We start from the raw sequence: 25,022 nt of genomic DNA on the forward strand, positions 1-25,022 counted from the left end.
TTCGATTCGTCACTCTCCAAATAACTGGTATAACCGTTTTTTTATCTTTATGCGATTATAAGAGTATATTTTATTTATACCAGTTGTTGGTTCGATTCGTTATTCTCCAAGTAACGGGTGTAATCGATTGTTACCCTGTCCTCAAGTGATCATGTCAGTCTATTTGATTTATACCAGTTCTTCGTTCGATTCGTAACTCAGATAACTCGTATGACCTCTTGTTATTTTATCATGTCATTCCATTTGATTTATACCAGTTGTTTGTTCGTTTCGTCACTCTCAAAGTAACTGGTATAACCGTTTCTTTATATTTACGCGATTATAAGAGTATATTTTATTTATACCAGTTGTTGATTCGATTCGTCATTCTCCAAGTAACGGGTGTAATCGATTGTTACTCTTTCTTCAAGTGATCATGTCAGTCTATTTGATTTATACCAGTTCCTCGTTCGATTCGTCACTCTCCAAATAATTGGTATAACCTAACCGCTTTTTTCTATCTTTATGTGATTATAAGAGTATATTTGATTTATACCAGTTGTTTGTTTGATGCATCATCCTCTAAATATTGGCGAACCACGATAAATAAAATTTGCGTAAGCTGTCAGCAAATTAAAAAAAAATTAATTTTTTGCTTAAAATTTAAATCCCCAAAAGAAGAAGAGTTGCTTTATTTAAATGTATTGGTAAGCTTTCGAATTCTTTGTTATATCTCGGTTTTTGGTAAATGAACGCCAATATACTTTACTCACATAAGTGTGTATATGTGAGTCTATCACTTAACTGCCTTGGCTTGCCTGTCGCTTGACGGAAGCGAACGGCCTGCCAACTCGAATGAAGAGCAACATTTATCAGTAATTATTTTAATTTTTTTTTATTTTAAATTTTTTTTAATAAACGTCCGATAAATGTTGCTTATTATCTGGCTTCGCTTGCTTGCGGGTGTTCGCGGACGGCTTAATCATTTTGTTTTTTTTATACCTTGAACAGGATACATTAAGTTCAACAAGATGTTTGTAATACTCAGTAGGAAACATGGGAGATCCTATAAAATACACAAACAAGTATGTATATATACATGATATGCGAGACGAGTTGAGCTGATTTAGGTTCATATCCTAGTTCATCCGTAATATATACGTGAAGTAATCCCTTAGTTTTCGAGATATCGCTCTGAAATTTTGCACACTTCATTAGCTCTTCATTTGCCGGAATCGTCGATATCTGACAACTTTGGCATATAGCTGTCATACAAACTGATTGATCTAAATAAAGTGTTCGTACGGAAAACGTCTTCATTTGACAAGATATCTTTCAGAAATTCGGCAGATATTATTAACTAAAGCATTGCTGCAAACTGGGAAGAAATTGTTTAGATCGGACCACTATAGCATATAGCTGTCATACAACTGACTAACCAAACTTAAGTTCCTGTATGAAAAACTCTTTAATTTGTGAAGATATCTTCATGAAATTTGGCATAGATTATCGTCAAAGATATTATCATAATCTCCGTACAAATTGTTCATATGGGATCAGTATAGCATATGGCTGTCAAAGTGATCCGTCTGAATTATGTCCTTCTAAGGAAAACTTTTTTATTTTCTGTTATATCTTCACAAAATTCGTCATGGATTATTATTCCAGGCAATGATATAGTTCCTAAACAAATCGTTCAGATCAGATCACTATAGCATATACATAGCTGTCATACAAAGTGATCGGTCGAAATCAATTCTTTGTATGAAAATTTTTTTATTTGTGAAGAGGGGTATGTACATAGCTGCGGTGTAATCGCAGTTAATGTTTTTTTTCTTGTTTTTTTGTTATTTTTGTACTTTAAATATAGCTGCTGTAGTCAGTTAAAAACGGTATATAATTATTAATGACAGTTAATTGCGATTTTGAACAGCGAGTGCTACGAGAACAAATAAAACGTTTGCTTAGCAAAAAATTAGTAAATTATAGGTTTTACATTTTGCATATATTTGCATTTAATTTATTTTTATCTTTGATTAGATTTCAAAAAAAAAATAAACGAAAATAATATAAATGCAGAGATACTTACAAAATTTTAAATATTTTTTACAATAGTCAGAAATATTGAACAAAAAAAGATTCGATGACTAAGTAATCGTTAATTGGAAAATAAAATTAAATATAATAGAAAAAATATAAAAATAATATAAAAAAATTAATGCAAAAAAATTATCTAATTTTAATTTCATATAATTTTTTTAATTTTTTTTTTTAATTTCGCAATCATGTGCAATGCTTCTGAGCTATTTTAGTTTTTACGGTCAATCGAAAATATTACAATGTCGTTGACACTCATTCAACGCCTTATAAGCATGAAACAACGCTATATGTGTACCCACATCTTAACGCGCCGTTATACATATATGTATATATTTACGTATATAGTATTTATGCACAAGTGAGTGCCTCAGATGTGTCACCGCGTTCAATGGCGAGATCTTGAGCCTTATGACGTGCCCCTCGAAAGAATTTTTCATTTCAATTTCAGCATTTTGGTTGCTAATGAGTATGTATTATGCATATGCAAACTTCATTTACATATAGTATATATGTAAGTATATGTGAACATGACTGAACAAGTGTTAAAGCCATTGGCATGATCATTTTAGTTGTTGTAAATTATAAATTCATTTTAATAAGCACTCAATGAGAAATTGTTGCCATGATCGCATGCTAACTATAATACTTCTGTATATAGTATGTATGTGTGTATATAAGAAGAAACATACGAGTATATGAACATATAAATGTGTATCTCCATATACTTGCATTGCTCCATCGCATAGTCACGCAGCTCACGTAATACTTACACAAGCAATACAATAAATTATTTTATTTGCCAAAACAAAAAAAAAAAAAAATCATTAATTAACGAAAGAAAAAGTAGGCTTGATCTGCTACAAAATTTACTGGTTTAAATTTGGCAAGGCAAAGTTATCAAGTAATAAATGAGTAGTTTAACGAAATATTTGTATATTATTTTCTTACCAAATGTATTTTATTGTTATTGTTGTGTAATTCACAATAAAAATATCTTCAAGTCTGTTAATGCCAATAAAAATTAGATTTAGTGGCGTAGATATAATATTTTTAATTGATCAGCCAATTGAAGATGCGATGAGAGCACAAGTCTGTGGAATCCCAATGACAGCTTTTATGCAATTGAATAATTATTGCTGTCATCTCACAGAAAAAAAATATACTACCGTGCTCAAAATATAAGGTGAAATTGTTGTTTAAAACCCCCTGACATTAGTAAGTCAGGTTTTTTTAGGTTGATATGACTGTCTATAAAATTTGCAAAGCTTATGTTTATTAAAAGTTTAAATTATCTAAGAGTTACAAGTTTATGGAACTAATATTCTCAGCAGACAAATTTAAAAATTTGAGAAAAATCCGCGCTCTGAATGACGATCAGCTTTTTCTAACGAAGGCCACGTCCAAAAAAATTAAGAATTTTCGCTTGAAATTCGTCGACTGACAATAAGAGACTTCGCAGATAGTGTCGAAATATCATTTGGTTCAGCTCAAATCAAACTCAATTGGATTTCTTCATTACGATTAAGCACCAAGCGACTTTCTTGCCAAGAACTCGAGTCATATCGTTTCGCTACCACCGTATTTGCCAAAAGTCGCAGGAAACCAAATAAATTGAATTTGGTTGTTGGTGCACGATATTGGTTGAAAATTTGACGAAAAACTCACGAAGAATCAATGCTATATACGACGGTGTATAATAGTGGTGCAAAAATCCAGAGTGTTTTTACGAAAAGTTTCGCGCAAAAGACGCATAACACTCAAAGAGTATTCTTTGTTGCCATTTAAGCCGGTCGGGATGATTTAAGAGGGCACCTCACCTCGATAGTCGAAGAAAACTGTCAACGTAACCTTGATTTTTGACCTGCTTTGACGTTTTTTTTTCGGCTTCGGCCCACCTTTGCCACGATATTCGGCCGATTGATCTGTGTTTCCGGATCGTAAGCATAGATCCAACACTCATTTCCATTAATAACAAGTTTCATGATATTCTGATAGTCGGAAAGCGTTGTCTCAAAGACGTTCAAACGACGCTGTTTTTTGAACAAATTTAGTGTTTTGGAACTAATCGTGCTTTTACTTTTCTTAGGCACAAATAATCTTTCAAAATGATTTTCACTGAACCTTCCGATATTCCAACGCTATCACTAGTCAATTTTCAAGCACAATTTCCTTAATTTTATTGACAGGCTCATCGTCAGTTGATGGCCGTCCTGGACATAGTTCGTCTTCAACGCGTTCTCGTACCTCTTTGAACAATTTGTACCAATCAATATAATTTGATCGCGATCAACTATTATCACCGAAGATATTTTCCAACATTTTGAACATTTCGGCACCAGAAACTTGATTCCGCACACAAATTAATGGAATTTCTTTGTTAAATAGTTTCACTCATGGTGAAATTCGCCGAATTCACTTTATGTACTTCAGAAAGAGAGAAGAGTATTCTAAACACTAATGGTTATTTTGATGTGACATATGGCACAGATGTCACTGACAGTCATATCAACCTAGAAAAAAATATTTCGATGATGGGTCTTACTATTTTTTGCTCACATTTCTTTAAATTTCATACACATCTGTTAAACGAAAGTTAATCTTATAAACTATAAGTCACGTGTTCAGCTTATTCGAGAAAATTAGTAGCAACATTCTTCACATGCGACTGTTGATTAACACACCTTTGATAATATATCTAAGTAAAGTCTATAAATTAGGGTGGGTTTTGAATATTGGAAAAATAATAAAAAATGCAATACTGTAAAGCGGATGACCTCTCCGTTACAATTAAGAGCTCATTGGGGCTCGAGACTTGGAGGGATTTTCTTCGAGGTGTCTAATGACCTATTTTTCAGAGTGTCGAACGAAAAAAATCATATTTATATAAACAGTTCGAAACTTCTAACAAAAATTTGTTAATAAGAAAATTTTTGTAAAAAAATATTATGCCAAAATAAATTTTTATTAGCTTCTGACGACTTTACCGTTAATTTTGTCGATTAATTATATTATTATCAGAAAATTGAAGTGGTCATACCACAGGAATAATATTAATAAATAAAGTTTATGATTATTTTACTAAAAATATATTCAAAATTTTAACATATGTCCTCCTCTCGCCTAATTTTTAGGAAATACTCGCCGAATCTGAAGAACTTAAATCATCACATAAAGAGATTGAGGCGCTCTCAAAATCAATCGTCACATTCCTTGGGGAAGTTCACCAACCCACATCGCAGGCCCTACAGGCCAAAGTGGATAACTTAGTACAGCAGCAAACAAAGTGAGTACCAAAAGCATTCTTTTTCTTAAAAATGTCTATATAATTATAAAAAAAAACAAATTGGAAGGTATCATATTTAAGTTCTGTGGTACAAAAGGTACACAATATGACAGAGTCTGCGTTGCCTTTGACAATTGGTATGCCAATTCCAGTTCAAAATTCCTTTAATGAAAATTCTGAAACTTTGTAGCCTTAATCGACAGAACAATGTTTCTATCAGTTGTGTCAAAAATTCTATTTAAGAGTTTTCTATATAATTCCCGATCTCGGTCGCCCAGAAGCTTCTTAAATAGTTTGGTTGCCATAAAAGTAATCTTCATTTTGCTTAAATGTGAAATGCAACGTTGCCTATTTTCCTTAGTACTCCTATAATTATGGCATTCTGAGAAATTTTAAATAAATCTGAGAACAAAATGTGTAATCTGGTGATTTTGAATGGTAAAAACATAAGTTTTCATTTTAATTATCAACATATCGCCACAAACGAAGTGAACGTCATGAAAAAATGAGCTTCACCCCGCTAATTGCTTCTTTGCTGGATACACCCACTATGTGGCCATTCGTGGGCGCGTCACAAAGCGCTAAGTAATGGAAATTCACACACCTAAACGTATTTATATCTATTTTATCTGCTGAAATATATCGGAAGTGCCTACCTACACTGTCAACTTTTCCAAAAAAATAGTTGTGCGTCAATGCTTTAGGCCTTCCAACCTGTTGCAGAGTGTTATGCGGCACATGCATATCGCGTTGTAAGCGACTAAACGTTTGCGGTATTTCCACTAGTTTCATGCTCCAAAGACTTCACGCATTCATGTTGCATAATTACAGTTATACTGGTAATCGCTACCGAAGTGTCTATAAGGAATGCATCGCATATTTGAAAGAAATGTCACCGCTTTGCTTTATAGCAACACCTGATTATGTGCGCTATCCGATACTAACTGTTTTGTCGGTGGCGTTAGTGGCGACAAGGCCACAATTGTGGTTAGATCATCTCTATTGCGCACTCTCTTTCCCACTCACTCACTCACTCAGCCGGTGTTAGTTTCAATTACAATTACATATTTTGTTTTGCGGTTTGGTTACCGATATGCCAGCCTGTCTGTGCGCCTTCAAGCGTTCACTGCTCGGCTCCATTCAGAGCATTTATCGGGGATTTCAAGGCGACGCACAAATTGAATTAATTGTACACATTTGCAGACAGATGCGGAGTAGAAATGAAATGAAGTGCTTTTGTTTTTGCTATGCGATGATTAACATATTCTGAGTAACTTCCGGATAGCAGCTAGTTTTATTAGGTTAATTGCGAAGACATAAGCAATGGCGGAGTGGCAGCGTTACTCGACTAATTTCTTAAGCAGATTGTGTTGTATAGTTCTGTGAATATGCGGCCGCATTGCAGATTTGTCATCCGTAGCTAAGTTTTGCATAAGCAGCAGTAACTTCATACCATTTTTATACCCTGAACAGGTTATATTAAGTTTGCCACGAAGTTTGTAACAGTCAGAAGGAAACTTAGAGACCCGAAAAAAGTATATATGTATGTACATAAGCGGTCATCAAGACGAGTCGTTGAAGTCATGTCTGACTGAATAAACGCGAACTATTCCTCTAGTCTTGTTCCGCCCTAAGAAGCTGCTTTTTTGTCGGAACCGCCGATGTCAGACAATGAAATGCATGGAAAACTGTTTTATTTGACAAGATAGCTTCAAGAAATTTAGGAGAGATTTTTGTCTAGATTAGGGCTACTGTATGCGAAGAAATTGTTCTGATTGGACCCCCAAAGCATATCGCTGTCATACAAACTGACCTATAGAAATCTAGTTCTTGTATAGAAAACTCGTTTATTTGGAAAGATTTTTCATAAAATTTAGCACAGATTATTCTCCAGTTCCGTGCTACAATCTCTGAAGAAATTATTAAGATCGGACCTTTATAGCCTAGGGCTGCCATACAAAGTGACCAATTAAATCCAAGTCTCTGTATAGAGAGCTTGTTTATTTCAGAAGATATCATCACGAAATTTGGTATGAAGTATTGCCCAGAGTAATGACACAATCTTGAAAGAAATTGTTAAGATCGGACCACTATAGCATGTAGCTGTCATACAAACTGAGCGATCATAATTAAGTTCTTGTATGGAAAACTTTTATATTTGACAAGATATCTTCACCAAATTTGGAATGAGTTATTCACTGAAGCAATGGCATCAGAACCGAAGAAATTGTCCATATCAGGCCACTATAGCATATAGCGGCCATACAAACTGTTCGCTAAAAAACAACAAACTCGTATAATTCGATATGAATTAAAAACAAAAAAAATCTTAAAGTTGTTGTTGTATTCACAAGTTATTTCCATGAGGCATACAAAATTCTAGGTTAACTTTTTACAACAAAAAAAAAATTAATTGTCATTTCCCACAACTCGTATACCATATGCTAAAAGAAAATTGTGCCGCTAAGAGCAACTAATTACTTATCTTATTGTCAATTATTGTTTGTCAGCTCTTAACATAACTGAAATCACAGTTTTGTTCATACTTCACCTTTTTGCGGGCTTGATGGTGTTATCACAAAGATAACAGAAAAAAAATCAAAAAAATTGAAAAATGCGGAGACGAACGAAACGCACTGTCAACTTTTACAATTAGTAGAAATGCAGACACACATATGTATGTACATATATACTTATGCTTTTATTTGTCTTTTATTTAATTGCCCACCTAGTGCTTGAGCGCTGTCAGTCATACAATCATTTGTGTGTTCTGATAATGATAATTCGATTTGTTTATTTTAATTTGATATCTCTCTGCTTGCTGTCATTGTCGCGGCTCGCCAACATTTCTCAGCGTAATTTAGTACATGTGAATGCGGCTTGTCAGCGTAATTTCAGTTACTACGTTGCGCTTATTTATTTATAGTAGTGACAGCGCTAAAAATGTGTGAAACAAATGATATGTCGTGTTTTCCGAAGCGCTTTGGGCGAGCGTGAAAATTTTCCAATCACGTGAAATTTTGCAAATCACAAGAAGTCAAGTTATTCTTGTATGCTTTCGCCGCGTAAAGTAAACAATGGGAAAATCTGTGCGTTGGACTATGTGAATATTTGCGGCGTGACGTCATGCATGGTGCGTCAAAGTAATACAATGAAATAAATAATTAAATTTATTTATAAGGCAGCAACAACTTACTGTGTACCAAATAGTGCTGACGCTTGCCGCAACATTGTTTGGCAACATACTGCGCTGCTACATGTCAACACTTTGCGCACGAAAGCTTTTTCGCACGCCAGCTGCCTTCTCTTCTCTTTGTCTCACTAAATTTGCGTGCTCTTATGCGCTCACAAGTGAAAAGCTGCTCGTTTCCGTTTCCTTTTCATATCGTTTTACGATAAAACGCTTTTGTTGCTACACTTATCGCTTACTGCGCGAAACTCACCACATCAGCAACATTGTTGCGTCGGTGTTGATGTATTGTGGCTACAAAATAGCAACACTGCAAGCTTATTAAAGCAATGAAGGACGTTTATACTCACGAAAATATTAATTTTGTAGCTTTCTGTTTTTTTTTTTCAAACATACATATGTATTTTTGTTTATTTTCTTGATGGCCAAGAAAGCAAACACAACAAACAAACAAATTGAAGGCATTAGTGTTATGTTGAAGTTTTCTTTTAAGAATTATTTGAGCTGCCTGTTGACAGCTGTAAAGTAATGGATTGCATTCTGTGTGTTTGTGGCTTGTTGTTGTTTTTTTTGCTGGATATTTTCGTTTGAGAGCAATTTTAGACAGTTTTGTGTGGTTTTAATGGCAGACAAATTGCTTTCTATTTTTAGGATGAAAAATTTTTTGTTACATTGGTGTGTGCATCATAATTCTGAATGATTTTATATTTTTATTTTTTTTGGTTTTAATTTTGTTTGCTATTTTTTTGTTACATAGTGTTCGCATTCATAATTCTCAATGAGTTCACATTTTTATTTTTTTTTTTGGTTTTAATTTTTTATTTTTATTTATGTTTTCTTACTAAGTTTTTAAGAGTTGTTTTATTTTAATTTTTAAGTTTTTTTGTTTTTTTTATTTTTTCCTAATTTTTTGTTATTTTGGTTAAGTTGTTACGGTCTTTGTTGTTTGGATTCCTAAAAGTTTTTTGTTTTCCGTTAAGTTGTGAGGAGTTTTGTTCTGTTTTTTTCTTTTTGTTCCTGTTTTTCATTCAGTTGTTAAGAAAATGTATTACTTCGTTCCCCAGCTGTTTCTCTTTCAATATTTGCTTTAAAAATATGCTTTCCTAGCATTTATTGAGTGATCTCACATTGCTATTATGTATGTGCCACACGCAACACTGTCAAAATGCGTTTAACCCAAAATTTTTCTCAGAAGCATTAATGAATGCTGTCATCTCTTCGGTTTCATAGCAGTGTCAGTCGCTTCCGTTTATTTCATTTTAGCTAAATTTGTTTATTTTTTGGAAATATTGACTCATTTTGTAAGTGGTTGTATTGAAGATTGTACATGATAAATTTGCTATTATTTATTACTTCAATAAAGTAGCGAAAAAATATGTTTCCATGGCCTGCCTTTCTGTGGTGTTTCGCCTCATATGCCTTCTTAAAGAAACTGCAAATTGTATACTTTCTAAAATATGTAGCTAAATTGATTTGCATTGTTATTCTAGTATGTTCTTTGCATAATTTTCCATAATTAAGCATATTCAACCGGTTTTCAAGTATGAGTAATACAAGTATAAATTTAAGTTTAATTTTGGTGCCATTAGACTTAAAATCAGAAGTGCACAAAAGTAAAAAAAAAAACCAAGAGAAACTTTAATACCCTTCACAGTTGTATTTCTTATGAACAGTGATCCATTTCGAGGTTCCCTACTTTTTTCAAGAATAAAACACTGAAACTTCAAATTTAATGGGAAATGTTTATTATCATTCGAAAGAACATTCTTTGGCATTAATTTTTTGAAGATTATCTCTTCCAAATGTTGACCGCGGCTATGTTTCAGAAGATCCATTGCTTAAGTCCTATTTTCGATGACTCGTTCGAGCATTTCGACCGGTAACTGGCGTATGACATGAGGGATGTTTTGCTCCGAGGTCTGAATCGAAGAGGTATTGTCCGCATAGACTTCAGATCGGATCCTCTTGGAACTTTTCAAGAGCTCATAGAGCTAAGCGATGTCGCTTGGGAAGGTTGAAATGCTCTATATAAATCATCTTATTTAATCTTAAACTTCCAATACTTCAAAATATGTGCCCAAAGAGTTGATGTGCTCGAAAATATAACAAAAAAAAATTCTCAATGAAACCCTGTGTTTTGCTTTCTCCAGTTATTTTACAATTCTTCGCTATATTTGTGTATGTACGTGCTATTGCATTTGTTGTGCATTAATTGTAATATGATTAATCATACATTTTACTTAGAAATTCAAACCATAAGCAAATCACATTTATAACAGAGCTTATTTATAGTATTTGCGGTACTTTGCTTATGCGCACACCTTGATACAATTCCTTGAACCGGCAATTGTTTAAAAAGACGTTTAATAATTGATAAAATCGAAAGCATATAGTCTTGTAAAAATATGCATCAATATCTGTAGCTATAAATCGAGCGGTGTGCTCAGCCGCATGCCAACACGAAGTTAGTTCTGCATTCGAAGTGAGCGGTTCACCTTCGAACACGCTGCTCACATGCGCTGCAAACGCATACGAATATACATATTCGTGCGATAATAAAAATACCAAAATTCTCTAAGCGACAGACTATCTTATCAAAGCCGGGGATACCTATTGATATTTTAATGGCATTTGATTTGATACTCATTCATTAAATGATTTTGTATTTCCTATAAATAAAATATGGAGAGGTATGCGATTTTAGTGAAAAAAATGCTTGAGATAAAGAGGCAACAATGATTTTATGATTGATGAGTTGACACACTTTGTCGTTTTCTTGTTTTATATATAGGTATGTCTGTTTACATAGTATACAATGCTTACGCAATCAATAGACTAAAAGTACGAATATTTATAATCTAATGACAGATTGTATAACTAGTTCGCGAATGATGATATGAATAATTGAAAAAAATTATGAGACGAATGAGAATATGTTAAAAAATATTAGGAATCATGAATTGAAGCTCTTAGTAAAGGTCACCTTGCCGGTTTCCAATAGGTTTCATGTAGTAAGACTTAAGATATTGATGGACATTGGTAATCAAATTTTATGGAACAGGGTGAAGAGGAAACATACAGACACTTTCTTCTCCATTGTTCAACAGTTGTAAGACTGAGGCTGAAACAACTCGGCAGTCTTACATTCGGTGAACCTGGAGACAAGCCGCAACTGACATTAGCCGTCTCAACAGTGTTAAGATAAGTTCAATAGGCTTTGACAATTTGAAAGGGTCTAATGAGTCTATGAGATCCCTGTTAGAGTCGAGTTTTTAACCTAACCAATGAAGTTGGTTCCATACACCATATATCGATTAATATTATCAATCAATTATGAAAGAACGATAAGCTGTATCTTAAGTGATATATTAAGATTCTTTTATATATATATTATGTTCTTTTAAATGCAATTTAAATGTTATTTAGCGCCAAAACCCAACATCACCTAACCTAGAGATCTCCACCTCACACTAAGAAAATTCGTTTTATAACATTTTTATGAGATTTCACATTACCGCTGGTAACAAAACAGACAAAAAAATTCAAAGTATATTAAATTGCCATTAAAACGCTATTCAAGGTTGATTTTCTACGCTTCATTGTTTGCAAAACGTAAAGTCTGGCGTCATTTGCTATTTATTACCAAAAACGCACACACAATTTTCATGAATTCAAGCAAATAAAAGTGCAAGATTTTCGGCAATTACCGAAGATTGCAAGTGCGACATATGTGAGCACAAAAATTTGAAAAAAAAATGACGGAAAAATGTTTTAAATAAAAATGCGCACAAAATTATGTCATCCAAGACGAGTTAAGTACTCAAACAAAAGTAAGTAAATGCAAATATAATTACTGCATAAGTAAACAATGACAAATTAATAATAATAATAACGAAATAACAACAAAAATAAAATTATGAAAATAACATAACATAAATAAAAAAATAAAAAGACAAAAAATAATGAAGAAAGCATAAAAAAATTAAGATTAAGTATAAATAAATTAAAAAATTACAAAAAATTAAAATAACAAAAAATCAAAAAAATAATTAAAAAAATATAAAAAAAATTAAAAAAAATAAAAAATATTAAAAGAATTCAATATCAAAAAAAAAGTTGTCAAAAATATAAAAAAAATAAAAAAAAATGAAAAAAACTAAAAACTAATGAAAAAGTATAAAAAAAATCAAAAAAATAAGTATTATGAAATTTAAAAATATTAAAATTAAGAAAAGAAAAATCAAAAAAATAATGAAAAAAATATAAAAAAAAATAAAAAAAAATTAAAAAATAAAAAAATTAAATATCAAAAAAAAAGTTGTGAAAAATATTAAAAAATAATAATAAAATAAAAAAAAACTAAAAAATAATGAAAAAGTATAAAAAAATCAAAAAATAAATATTATGAAATTTAAAAATAATAAAATTAAGAAAATAAAAAATTAAAAAATTATGAAAAAAGTATAAAAAAAATTTAAAAATAAAAATAAAAAATCAAAAAAAAGATATTAAAAAAAAGAAAAAAATTAAAAAAAAACTAAAAAATAATGAAAAAGTATATACATATATATATATTTTATTAAATTATAGTTTAATTTAATTTAATTTTAATGAAGTTTTGAGGAAATAAAAAATTTAAAAATAATGAAAACAATTAAAAAAAACTGAAAAAATTAAAGAATAATAAAAAATAAAAAAAGTATAAAAAAAACAAATTCGCAAAAATGAAAATATAATATAAAAATTAAAAAAAAAAAACACAAACAAAATAATATTTGACAAACGAAATGTAAACACCCTGGCTTAGCGCACAGACCAACAAAGCAGGAAGACAATAATTCAACAGAAAAAAAAAACGACAGCAATAATGATAAACAAATAAATGACTTCATCGCCGATACACAACTTTGCGTGTGATAAATGTGATACTTTAATGTGTGCAAGAACTTGAAATAAGTAAATAAAGCGAAATTAGATGCCAGAACATTGTTTTTTCGAACGCAAACCATAAGCTGACGGCGACGCAAATGTCACCGAATGGCACTAATGAGCGAGCGCATGTACTCGTACATACATACATATGTATGTATGGTTGTTTGGGCAAAGGAATTTGTTATAAGAAAAATGTGTGGCACCCAGCCATGCCACAAGTTGGTACGCGTGCTATTTAAAGCGTTGGAAAATTCGGAAATCAGGTCGCCTGCAAAAGCGAGTGCCAAAGTGAAATTCGACCAAAAACGTTTGGCAGAGATCGCGCGACCAGCCGACCACGGCGCCTGGAAGCGGCAGCCAAACAAGTTGTAAACGCACACACACACGCATAAATGTATACATACATATGTATATGCACTTGATCTCAATTGCTTGCAGCTGTATATATATATATGTATATATGTATGTATGTTTGTGGGAGTGCGTTTAATTGTGCTTGTTTTAGTTGCCGGCTAGCGACGCTTTGATGACATTTGCGGCGGCACGTAGCACCCAAATTGATCGGTTCCAGTTCTGGCACGCTGCTCCCAAAGTGCGCCGATCGATTTGCTTGTTTGTTTTGATGTTGTCACTTTCATTTTGCGCTGTCATTTATCATTTTTATTTTTATTTCCGAATTGATTTGCTGCCTTTTTCGAGTTTTTCAACTTTTTTTTCGAAATTTTTTTTTCGACATTTTCGCTTTTTTCGCCTGTTTAATGTATCCATAGTCAGTTTTTGCCCAAAAAAGTGCCAAGCAGAATTGAAATTTTTGGCATAAATTTAACGCCAGCGAGCAATTAAACGAAATGACTGAATCTGAATGACAGCGCGCTGGTTGTCTGCTTAGCGCCTGCCGTTCTCGCCGCTCTGCCGTACGACTGCAATGAGGTAATCGCGTAATTATAAATTTATTAATATTTCTTTTGTTAACGTTGTTGTTCTTGTCATTGTTGGTGTGAATTTTTATGCAGACTCGTTACTCGGTATTTTGTCGAACGAAAAGCATGATCAGAGAAGCAGCAAAACAGCAAAACAATGAAAAGACAAGTGACTCGTGCATCTGTGTGCTTTCACGAGCGTGTATCTTATTTATTGCATGCTCTTCTGTATTTTTTGTTATTAATGCCTTTCGACATTAAATTAAATATCGTTTTTCTGTGCGTCACCCACAAATTTGCACATGCTAAAAACGATTTGCTTACGATTTGCAAACATACCAAGTTCACTGAAAGCGATTAAAACGACTGTTGTTGAGCAGCGTAGTAATAATGATCTTGAAAGGAGAGACAGCAGTGATATGCAAAGAGTATCGAATGGGTATATATGTACTATATATGTATATATACGAGATCTCGTATACAGCTTTTAAAACCAAATGCTAATGGCTTGTTTAAATATTGAAAGCACCCAGCGTGTGAGTACTTCATGAAGCAGCTGCGAGAGTGAGAGCGTGAGTAAGGGATAGTGAGAAATTCGGGGTTAAGAGTTTAATTTCAATCAAATTTAAGAGCAGTGCTATCGACAGGTGCGTGCTTTTATGCTCTAGTGAGTTCTTAACTTGTAAAAATCGTACAAAAAACATGAAAGACAAGCAAAATTGAACTATCACGAATTTAAAATTAAATTAATACATTTAGGCTAATGTAAAGTAAATAGAATTGAGCGCAATACTTTGTAGAAATGAAGAAAAGGCTTAATAAAGAGACAAGAAAGTTCGAAGCTAGAATACCCTTCACACTAAAAAGGTTTTTCATATAACAGGTTGATAATCATCAATCAGTTTGTAGGGCAGCTATAAACTATAGTAATCTGATCTGAAATATTTCTTCGAAGAATGTAGCTTTGCATTTGGAAATAATCTCTGCTAAATTTCCTGAAGATAATTTGTCAAATAAAAAAGTTTGCTATACAAATACTTGACTTTAAGTGTTCAGTTATAATTTGTGCCAAATTTCGTGAGGATATCTTGTCAAATAAAAAAGTTTTCTATACAAATTCTTGATTTTGGGTGTTCAGTTTGTATGGCAGCCATATCTTATAGTTATCCGATCTGAAAATTTTTTCCCGAAAATTTTAGCGTTGCTTTGGAAAATTATTTATATAAAATTTCGTAAGGATACCTCATCAAATACAAAAATTTTCCATACAAAGACTCTATTCCGATCGTTCAATTTGTATGACAGCTATATGCTATAGCGGTACGATCTGATAAATTTTTGCAGATATCTTAGCACTGCTTTAGAAAATTATGTACACCAAATTTTGACAAGTTCTATAGTCGAACAAAAAAAAATTCTATATAAGGACTTGATTTTGAGTGTTCACTTTGTATGGCAGCTATATGCTGTAGATGTCCGACATCGACGGTTCGTACCAATAAACAATATATTGGGTACAAAAAGGCTTGAGCAAAATTTCAGGTTGATATCTCAGAATTTGAGCGACTCGTTCGCGTATATACAGACAGAGGTACAGATAGACAAGACTAAATTGGCATAGTTCGTTTCGCTTATCTTTTATGTATATTTTTTATAGGGTTTTCGAAGTCACCTTTTTATGTTCATATTCTGTTCATCGTATAAATAGGTAAACCAGCGAGAGAAAAGGTATATGGTGGCCAACTTAACATACCCTGTTTAGGGTATAATTAATTAAGCCAACGAGTGAAGAGATAAACCGAAAATATATCTTCGTACATACAGTTAAATAAATTTCTCCCTTACGTATTCATACAACTAGCTATTGGTCTCGTATTCTTCACGAATTTTAAATATATGTTTCATATATCTTCAACCGATTAATATATTTTACACAACTAAAAATTATGTTAATAACCAACAGAGTTCAAAGTAAGGCTTAAAAGCGTTTCGTTGAATAACAAGTCTTCGATTTTCTTTGTGTTGTACTGCCGCTCAAGCGCGCTCTCTCTTCCACTGCTCTTTTACTGTCACTCCGCTCATTTAAAAACTTACCACACCTGCTTACTCAACACCATTCATTCATCGCAGTCAAGTTTTGCAGGTTTTTGTGTATGAGTATTTGTCGCCGGTCGTTATCGCGCTGTCAAGTTTGCAATAAAATATGGAAAATACAAATATACATACTAACATACATACATACTTACTTACCTACATATATATAAGTGTGGAAATGCGCCTAATGAACTTTACAGCCGGCTTTTTTGCCGGTTCGACATTGGATAGCTTATCAAATGAGCACACAACGGCATGACTGCCTGCGAAAACAGTTGGAGAGCGAGAAATATTAATTGCACAGCTGTATGTAAGGCATATTAAAAGCAATAAAAGCGTTGAATAACACATACGCGAGTAATATGTGGCTATAAAGTAGGGAAAAAATGCAATACTCATGGCAAGAAGCAAGCAAAAGCAATTAAATCAATTATACTATGCAAATAGTTTGACCGAAATGTGCTGAACAGCAAACACTTGCATATGGAACTGGTAAAATTACCAAATAAATAATAGAAAGAAGCTGAAACAAAACAAAAATGAGCGAAAAAACTCGCGCATTGTGAAGGTTTATTGAGTGGTGAATACAATGTGTTGCGCTTGAAATAGCTTATTGGCAAGATCACCACGCTGCTATAAAGAAATGCTCGTATACACACACACACTTATACCATATAAGCTAGTATACATACGCTTATAAGCATACACACACGAGTATATTTACACACACACTCATAGCTGCCAGCGGTGAGCTTATTCGCTGCTTGCTCGATCGAATGACGAATGCCGCTGCGGTTGCCAAAATTTTCAATAAAAATCAGTTGGAATTTAGCGTTAGAAGAAAGCGGATGTGATTAACTGGATGGCTGGAAACTAAAAGGAGCATCAGCTAAAGCGAAAAAAGAAAGCAAATTCGAAAGGAATATACCGTATATACATATATATACGAAAGTCAAATAATAAAACGTGCGATAAAAAGTAAAATAAAAACAAAAATACAAAAAAAACTACAGCAGAATAAAATAGACATTCTCAAAAGCTGTAGTAAAGCAAAGTTATAAAGTGAAAGAATTCATAGAAACAAGCAAAAAAAGGCGATTCAAAACGTTGCACACACACAGCACAACGCAAGCAGTACGAGGAGTGTAAACGGCGGCGGCGTGTAACCTACAAAAAAGTATAACGCAACAGATTTTTGCCTAAAATTTCCACGAAAACACGAAAATATTTAAACATATTTTTTTTCTCTACTTTTTTCTTGCTTATTTCGCAAGGCAGCAGCGGACGTGCAGTTCGCAAACGCAACGAGGCTACACACACACACACAACTTACACACAACTGCCCACTGCAGTGTGGCACGTGGCGTATGAGCAACGCATCAAAAGTGAATATATTTTTTAAGCACTTTAACGGCAGCTTTGAAACTCCATTGCACGGGAAGTGCAGCATTTTTAGCACCAAAAAACAAACAAGCGATACGCAAGAGCACACGCCTGCCTCCTCTTACCACACCCACCGAGCGCGTCGCAGAGGAGGTTGGGTCAGTCGTGACTAGGCTGAGCTTAAACGAAGGAGACCAACAAACGAAAACAGCTAATATACAAGCGCAGATCCAGCTACAAACGAGCCAAAGACTGATTTAGTAGTTTAGTAGAGCAAAACAGCAAAAGCAAAAACAAAAATTCAGCCGAAAAAGCCAAAGCACCAAAAGGACGTACGATCCAAGCAGCGCAGCAGGCGACACTTAGCTGCAGCCAGACTATTAATAAGCAACGAAGAAATTTCGCCGTAACGAAATTATTGCGGTTGCCTAGAGATTGCTGCGATCGAACGCATTTGCAGGCATTTGTCGTGAAAAAGCAAGAGGTTCGTTTCCAAGCAGAACAAAAAACAAAAAAACAACAAAAAAATGAAAATTATTCGCTGCTTTCTAAGTTTGTAGCTAACCAGATTTTCAAACTACATGCCTGTTTGTATGTATGTACGTAAGTAGTGTCAGCAAACAACATTTAAACGGCGCGTAAGCGAAGCTACTAGAAGCGCGACAAATGGAGTAAGCCGGTGGTGGGGTACAAGGCAGCGCAACCAAACGCGTTAACCTAGCAAGCGCTGCTGTTGTCATAGTTTGTTTTATGCCGTTATTGTTTTTTTTTTGCTTTTGTATTTGTTTTTGTCGCCAGCTTTGTCACCAAATGCGCGACGCGTCAACGCAGGTTTTGCGCGGCGATTAAGTCATCGTTTTTTCGGTTTGTTTTCATGTGTTGTTTGTGTTTTCATGTTCTTTTTTTTATTTTTTTTTATTTTTTTTTTATTTTTTTTGTTTCGACATCGCTAAGAGACCAAGCGCGCGCCGCAGTGTATACATATGCATGAATGGACGCAGCAGCTTAATTTGCACGCGCTTGAACTTTAAGCGGCGAAAGAGTTCCAAGCAAACGTAGCTAGAAAGCTAAGCGATAAATGATTTAGAATTCAAGAAAGCAAACAAAAAATCGCAGAAAAAACGTACAACAGCTATGAAACTTAAGTGGTTTGCTGGTTTGCGAGGTCAGCCGGTGGCCGGCGCGTTGACTGCTATTAACTGTGGACTCTGACGTCGCTGTGCGGTGTCATTGAATGCTTTGAATGGTGGCCAAAGCCTGAAGAGACGCGCTTGACAGTTGTTGAATTGAGTTTGCGGTCAATTTGTAATTCGGCAATGGCCAAAAGTCGGCGCTCATAGTTTTTTTTTATTTTTTTTTTGTTTTGATTAATTTCTGTTGCCAATTTCGAGACATTCAAGAATTTCTAGTTTTTCTTGCTGTGGCTACTGCATTTCATTTGCTGTGTCTACTAGCACTTGCTGGGGCATTTTTCCGTTTACCGGAAGACCGCAAAAATGCAGGCGATTAGTCAGAGCATGTTTGATATTATATCGTAGAAATTTTTATAGAAAACAGCACGTCAAGCGCAGAGGTGTGAAAAAATAAAAAATAAAAGAAAAAATTTAGCTAGATTTTTATTAATTTTTTTAAAACATTTTTTTATTAAATTTTTTATAAAAAGATATATAAAATTTTGCAGTTTTAGTGTGAAAAATTTTGGCTCCAATTTTTATAAAATTTAAATATTTTAGTGTGAAAAAATGTAGCTAATATTTTATTAGGTTTTTTATAAAATTTCAAAATTTTTTATAAATTTTTTTAAAAATTTTAAATTTTATATATTTCTTTATAAAAAGCTTAGCTAAAATTTTATAAGAAAAAATATAAAAAAAATTAATTAAATTTTATACAACTTTTTCACTAAATTTAGTTAAATTTAATTTTTCACAAAATTTAAAATTTTATAAAATTTGTTCACTATATTCTGCCTTTTTAAACACAGTACGCGTGTAATCGTAATTTATTGTATAAAATACTTTTTTTTTTGCTAGCCTAGTGTATTTGTTAACGTAAACAGAAACATGAGCGCGGCTGAGCGGAATGAATCAGAAATTTCTTGATAAAAATGCAAATATAAAAACAAGAATAACTAATACTTAAAGGATTTGTTGAAGTTTTGTGGCTGTCTGTTTTTATTTTGCGTTTTTTTATTATTTATAATTAAAAATTATTATTTATAAATAAGAAAATAATAATTATTTGTATTAAAGTAATTTTCAATTTAATTTAACTTTACCTTTTTTGTGATAATGTTTGCATTTTCTAAATATTTTTCAATTTTTTTAATTTTTGAAATTTTTTTATAATTTTTTTAACTTTTGAAAATTTTTTATAATTTTTCATCTTTTCAACGTTTTTTCTATAATTTTCCATAACTTAAGAATTTAATTCCAAAATAATATTTTTAAAATGTTTTCAATATTTTTTTTGTTTTCGAAGTACGTTTTTTCCAAAATTTTCAAAATGTTTCATAGTTTTTTAAACAACGTAATTGTCAATTTAGCTGATTTTGTGTTATTTTAATAATTCTTAAGTTTTTTCAAAAATATTCAAAAGTTTTTAAAATTTTTATAACAACTTAATTGTCAATTCTGTTTAGTTTGTGTTTTTTTATAATTTTTGCATTTATTCAATACTTTGTATTAACTTTTTTTTAATAAATTTTGCATTTTTTCACTATTTTTTTTTGAATATTTTCAAAACAAAGCAATTTTCATTTGAATTTTGTATTTTTTTTTGTTTTTTTGTATATATTTTTTTTGTATATAATGTTTTATAACTTTTTATAACAAAATAACTTTTTCAGTATTTTTCAAAATTTTTTATAAAAATTTTCAGTGGAATTATTTTTTGTTTCTTTTTAATAAATTTTGCATATTTTTAAATATTTTTTATAACAAAGTTTAAAAGACATTGAAAAATTGAAAAAAAATAAAAATAATTCAATGGAAAAAAATTTAAAAAATCATTGAAAAATTGAGAAAAGATTCAATTGAAAATAATCCGTAATAAAAAAAAAAATTCAAATCAATACCACAAAAATGTATATATTTTTTTAATAATCCATTTTATTTTTATTTTTTTTATAACGGGGTATTTTCAATTGATTTTTTTTTATATTTTTTTTTACTTCATTTCAATGTTTTTTAAATTTTTTTACACAATTTCTTCTAATATTTGTAATACATATGTATGTATGTAATATTTATTGCTTTGCCAGCTGCTGCCATTTGCTTACACACACATAAATTATTACATTTTTTTGTATTTTTTTAAATTTTTTTTATGTGCATATATACTTTTCTTATTTTCATACAAGCATTTGATAAGCGTTTCCGCATTAGCGCCGACATTTACAGCGCTGCTAGCACATTTTTTCACAACATTAAAAAGAAATATTTAAATATATTTCAAACAAACGAAAATAGCTAAGTGGATTTATAGAGCAGTACGTCAAGCGAAAACGCCAAAAAGTGGTTGGTGAAATCTGAAAATATCTTAAGCAACAGGAAAAATGTGAAAAAAAGACTTAAACATAAAAAAAACATAATTTTGCTAAATTTCCAAAAACGAGTAAGAAGCAATTAAGCGGAAAACAAAAACAAATGCCGCAATAAAACCAGCATTTCAAATGGTGCCATATAATATAGAGCCAGCAATTGTGCATATACTACACGCACGCACACACATGCAAACACACATATATTTTCTAAACGAAATAGTAAAAGTCAAAAGCGCAGGAAAAGGAAAGAATAATTTCAAGTTTGCTTGTGTGTCGCGCTGTTGTTGCTGTGCTTTGCCTTGGCAGCGCCGTAAAAGTCTACGAAAAATTACGCCGAATTTATTTTGAATACGTGCATTATTTTTAAACATTTTTGGCACTCACGCCTTTTTGTTTTGCTTTTGTTTTCTTTATTTTTGTATGAATTTGCATGTGAGTTTTCTTTTTTCTTCTTTTTTATTTATCTTTTCTATTTTTTGTATTGTGGACTTATGTGCTTTCAATAATTTTTTGCGTATACAAATGTATAGTTCTTTTTATTTTGCACTGCTCACTACATTTTTTGTAGCTTTCTTTAAATTATGTTTTTTTTTTTGTTAAACTAAATTTTTTTTGTGAATTTCTTGAATTTTTTCTGCTCCACTGGCGTGCGGCCAAATACGCATAGCTTTGAGAAAAGCCGTTAAGCGCTGGATTGGCGTTGCTACGACGTTGAATATACGATTCTTTTATATGTACTTACATATGCATATATGTATACATATGTATTTATGTATATAAACGTGTAACACTGCTATATCAGCACGTCATCTCCGGCAGCAGCGACGCCGGTAGCCGCATGTGCGCCTGCCACTCAGTCTGTCACTATTTATTCATATATTTATTTCTCTATATATCTTACACATTCAAAATCGAAAGTTAAAGGGCTTCAATGCCAAATGTTACAGTAGTGGCTAGCAAAAAGGTCGCTGTAAGTTTACATACATTTTTACTTCTAAAGATCGCTGTTGTGAATAACTGTTAAAATATATGTATAACTATGTATATTTGCATCCATTTGTGCAAGTTTTTCACCATTTCCGTGCATTTGCTATACATATTTATGTATGTGTACCGCGTATTTGGGTCTACATGTCGCACATTGCGTATACGCGACTTGGGTGTGGTGCAAGTGACGTCAGCGTGTCTGTCGCGATTTATCAGCGCTGCATCTTAAAGCAGGAACTTAAAATAAATAAATAAATAAATAAGCTCAAAAAAGAGCAAAGAAAGAGGAATCACAATAAAAGGCTGCAATGCAAAAACAATTTACAATGACATGGCAACAATTTTGGAAAATAGCGAAAAATAATAAAAATAGAAGAAAAAAATAAAAAATTAAAATAAAATAAAACAAAATAAAATTGTAAAAAAAATATTTTAAATAAAAAAATATAATTAAATAAAAAAATTCTATAATAAAATAAAATAAATTAAGAATAAAAAAGAAATTAATTAATATTTTAAAACGTTAAAATAAATAAAAACTAAAAAAGTAAAAGAAATAAATAAAATAAGATAAGAAATAAAGAAATAAATAATTATAAAATAATAACAATAATAATTAGTGCGTTAAAACAAAAAAATTAAATCTAAAAATTAATGAATTAAAAAAAAATAATAAAATTTTAATTAATTTTTTAACTTAAAGTATACAAATAGATAATAAAAAAATACAGAATTAATTAAAAAAACAATAATAATAACAAAACGAAGTAATTAATTTTTTAAAACAAAAAAAAGAAATCAAAAAAATTAAATTAAAGGATGGAAAATTTTTGAAATTAAAAAAAATGTAAAATGACAAAAAAAATTATTAATGCTTTAAAAAGTGAAAAGGAAAAAAATAAATTAAAATAGTACTAAATATTCAATTTGAAGTTAAAAAATAAAATAAAATAAAATGAAAGTAAAAAAAAAAATAATTAAAAAAATTAAATAATTAGAGATTTGATTAAAAAAAATTAATTAAATTAAGCATTAATTAAATATAAAAATAAAAGAAATTTAAAAAATAAAACAAAATGAAATAAAAAAAAATAAAAAAAATTAAATAATTAATGATTTGATTAAAAAATTAATAATAAGTAACAAGAAACTAAAATAAAAAATTTACACATTATAAAACAAAATTGATTAATAATTAAACAACCATTTTTTGGTCAATCACAACTACAAATTTTGTCCACCGACAGTAACAATACTATTGCTAAAACAATTATTTACACGTTTGTATTAATGTTTGCTATTCGCTTCACCTGCTCATATGTATATAGTGTACTTCAAAAAATTCAAATAACTCTACACTTTATATACAATCTCCACTCATACAGCCATAAAAACAAACTGTTATTGTTTTTGTTTGTATTTGGACATTTCACGCGCTACTTGAAGCGCCAATAAAAGGCAAAAAAATATAAAACATTCGCAACGCCGCAATTGCTGGCGCCACAGCAGATAACAGTGAGCGCATATTTTTTTTGTGCTCAACAACAAAAGCAAAACAAAAACTCAATTGTGTGCTCACATAACCGGCTTTTTGCACGATCGCCAAACGCGCTCCACATTTCGCACACTTGCGCTCATCAATTCTCGCTGGGCGCTCTCCTGCAACGTGAACTTGCGGTTATTGCTTTCATTGAAAAAAATTACTGCGGCCAAGCAGACAATTATTTTTCTTCAATTTATTTATTTGCCTTCGTTCGTGTGTGGTTCCTGCATTGCAACGCTCTGCCGTTAGTATAAATAATAGCAAAACAAACGGCGAAATGGCAGCGCACATTGCTATTACCAATAAAAGTTCAGTTTTCGAGTAAAATAACGCATAGATGTCGGTGCGTTTTCGTGGCAAAGCGGTCAATTTCCGCCTCAAGGTTTTTCTTTTGTGCGGCAGAGGCCATCTGGGCGCGAAGGCGGCCATCAATTTGTGCGAGTGCACGATCGCCACACAGCCCCTTAAAGGCGCCGTCAAACTCACATTTGCTTTCGATTGCTCTTTGTTCGCTACGCTGCCATTTTCGAAAATGTTTTCGAATTGGCTAGCGCTACTTTGCGCGGTGCCGCTACGTCGGCGGCCGCTGCCTTAGGCCAAACAATATTTTGCCACATTCATTTGGAGAATTCTCTTTTACTAGCGCGGTCGCATTTCTTCCACGGAAACCTTTGACGCATTATTAATCCTAATAATACTATACTATATAGTTTATATATATATATATAAATACAATTGTTTAAACTTTTTGAAGTGTTTGATTGCCGCAATCGTTTAAAAATACACGCATCACCATTTCTTTGTTGAAGCGGAAAGCAAATCTGCGGATTTGGGAAACTTTTAAATTTTCTTTGTGAAAAGCCCCAGTGACTTGTGCGCACATTTTGCGTGATTTTGTACTTTTGACAACGTATTATTACAACAACGCCGCCAACCGCGTGGTCTTCGCCATATATCTGACGTGTTTCAACGACGGAACTTACAACAAATACATTTTTGTTTCAGCCAAGAATCTGTCAGCCCTTTTTTAATAACATACTTTTCTCTCTCTCCCAACTACTTTGCAG

At 32.0% G+C, this 25,022-nt stretch overlaps 1 protein-coding gene across 9 annotated transcripts in view; it reads left to right on the forward strand.

Moving 5' to 3' along the window:
* The window catches only part of LOC105231134 (muscle-specific protein 300 kDa), a 190,506-nt gene that overhangs the window by 90,496 nt on the left and 74,988 nt on the right, over positions 1-25,022 (forward strand). For all 9 annotated transcript variants that reach the window (XM_049459658.1, XM_049459647.1, XM_049459657.1 and 6 more), the window contains one exon: positions 5,211-5,362. In XM_049459658.1, coding sequence (XP_049315615.1) covers positions 5,211-5,362 — 152 coding nt within the window. The remainder of the gene's footprint in view (positions 1-5,210; positions 5,363-25,022) is intronic.

This window comes from Bactrocera dorsalis, chromosome 1 (assembly GCF_023373825.1).
Source record: "Bactrocera dorsalis isolate Fly_Bdor chromosome 1, ASM2337382v1, whole genome shotgun sequence".
Lineage (NCBI taxonomy): Eukaryota > Metazoa > Arthropoda > Insecta > Diptera > Tephritidae > Bactrocera > Bactrocera dorsalis.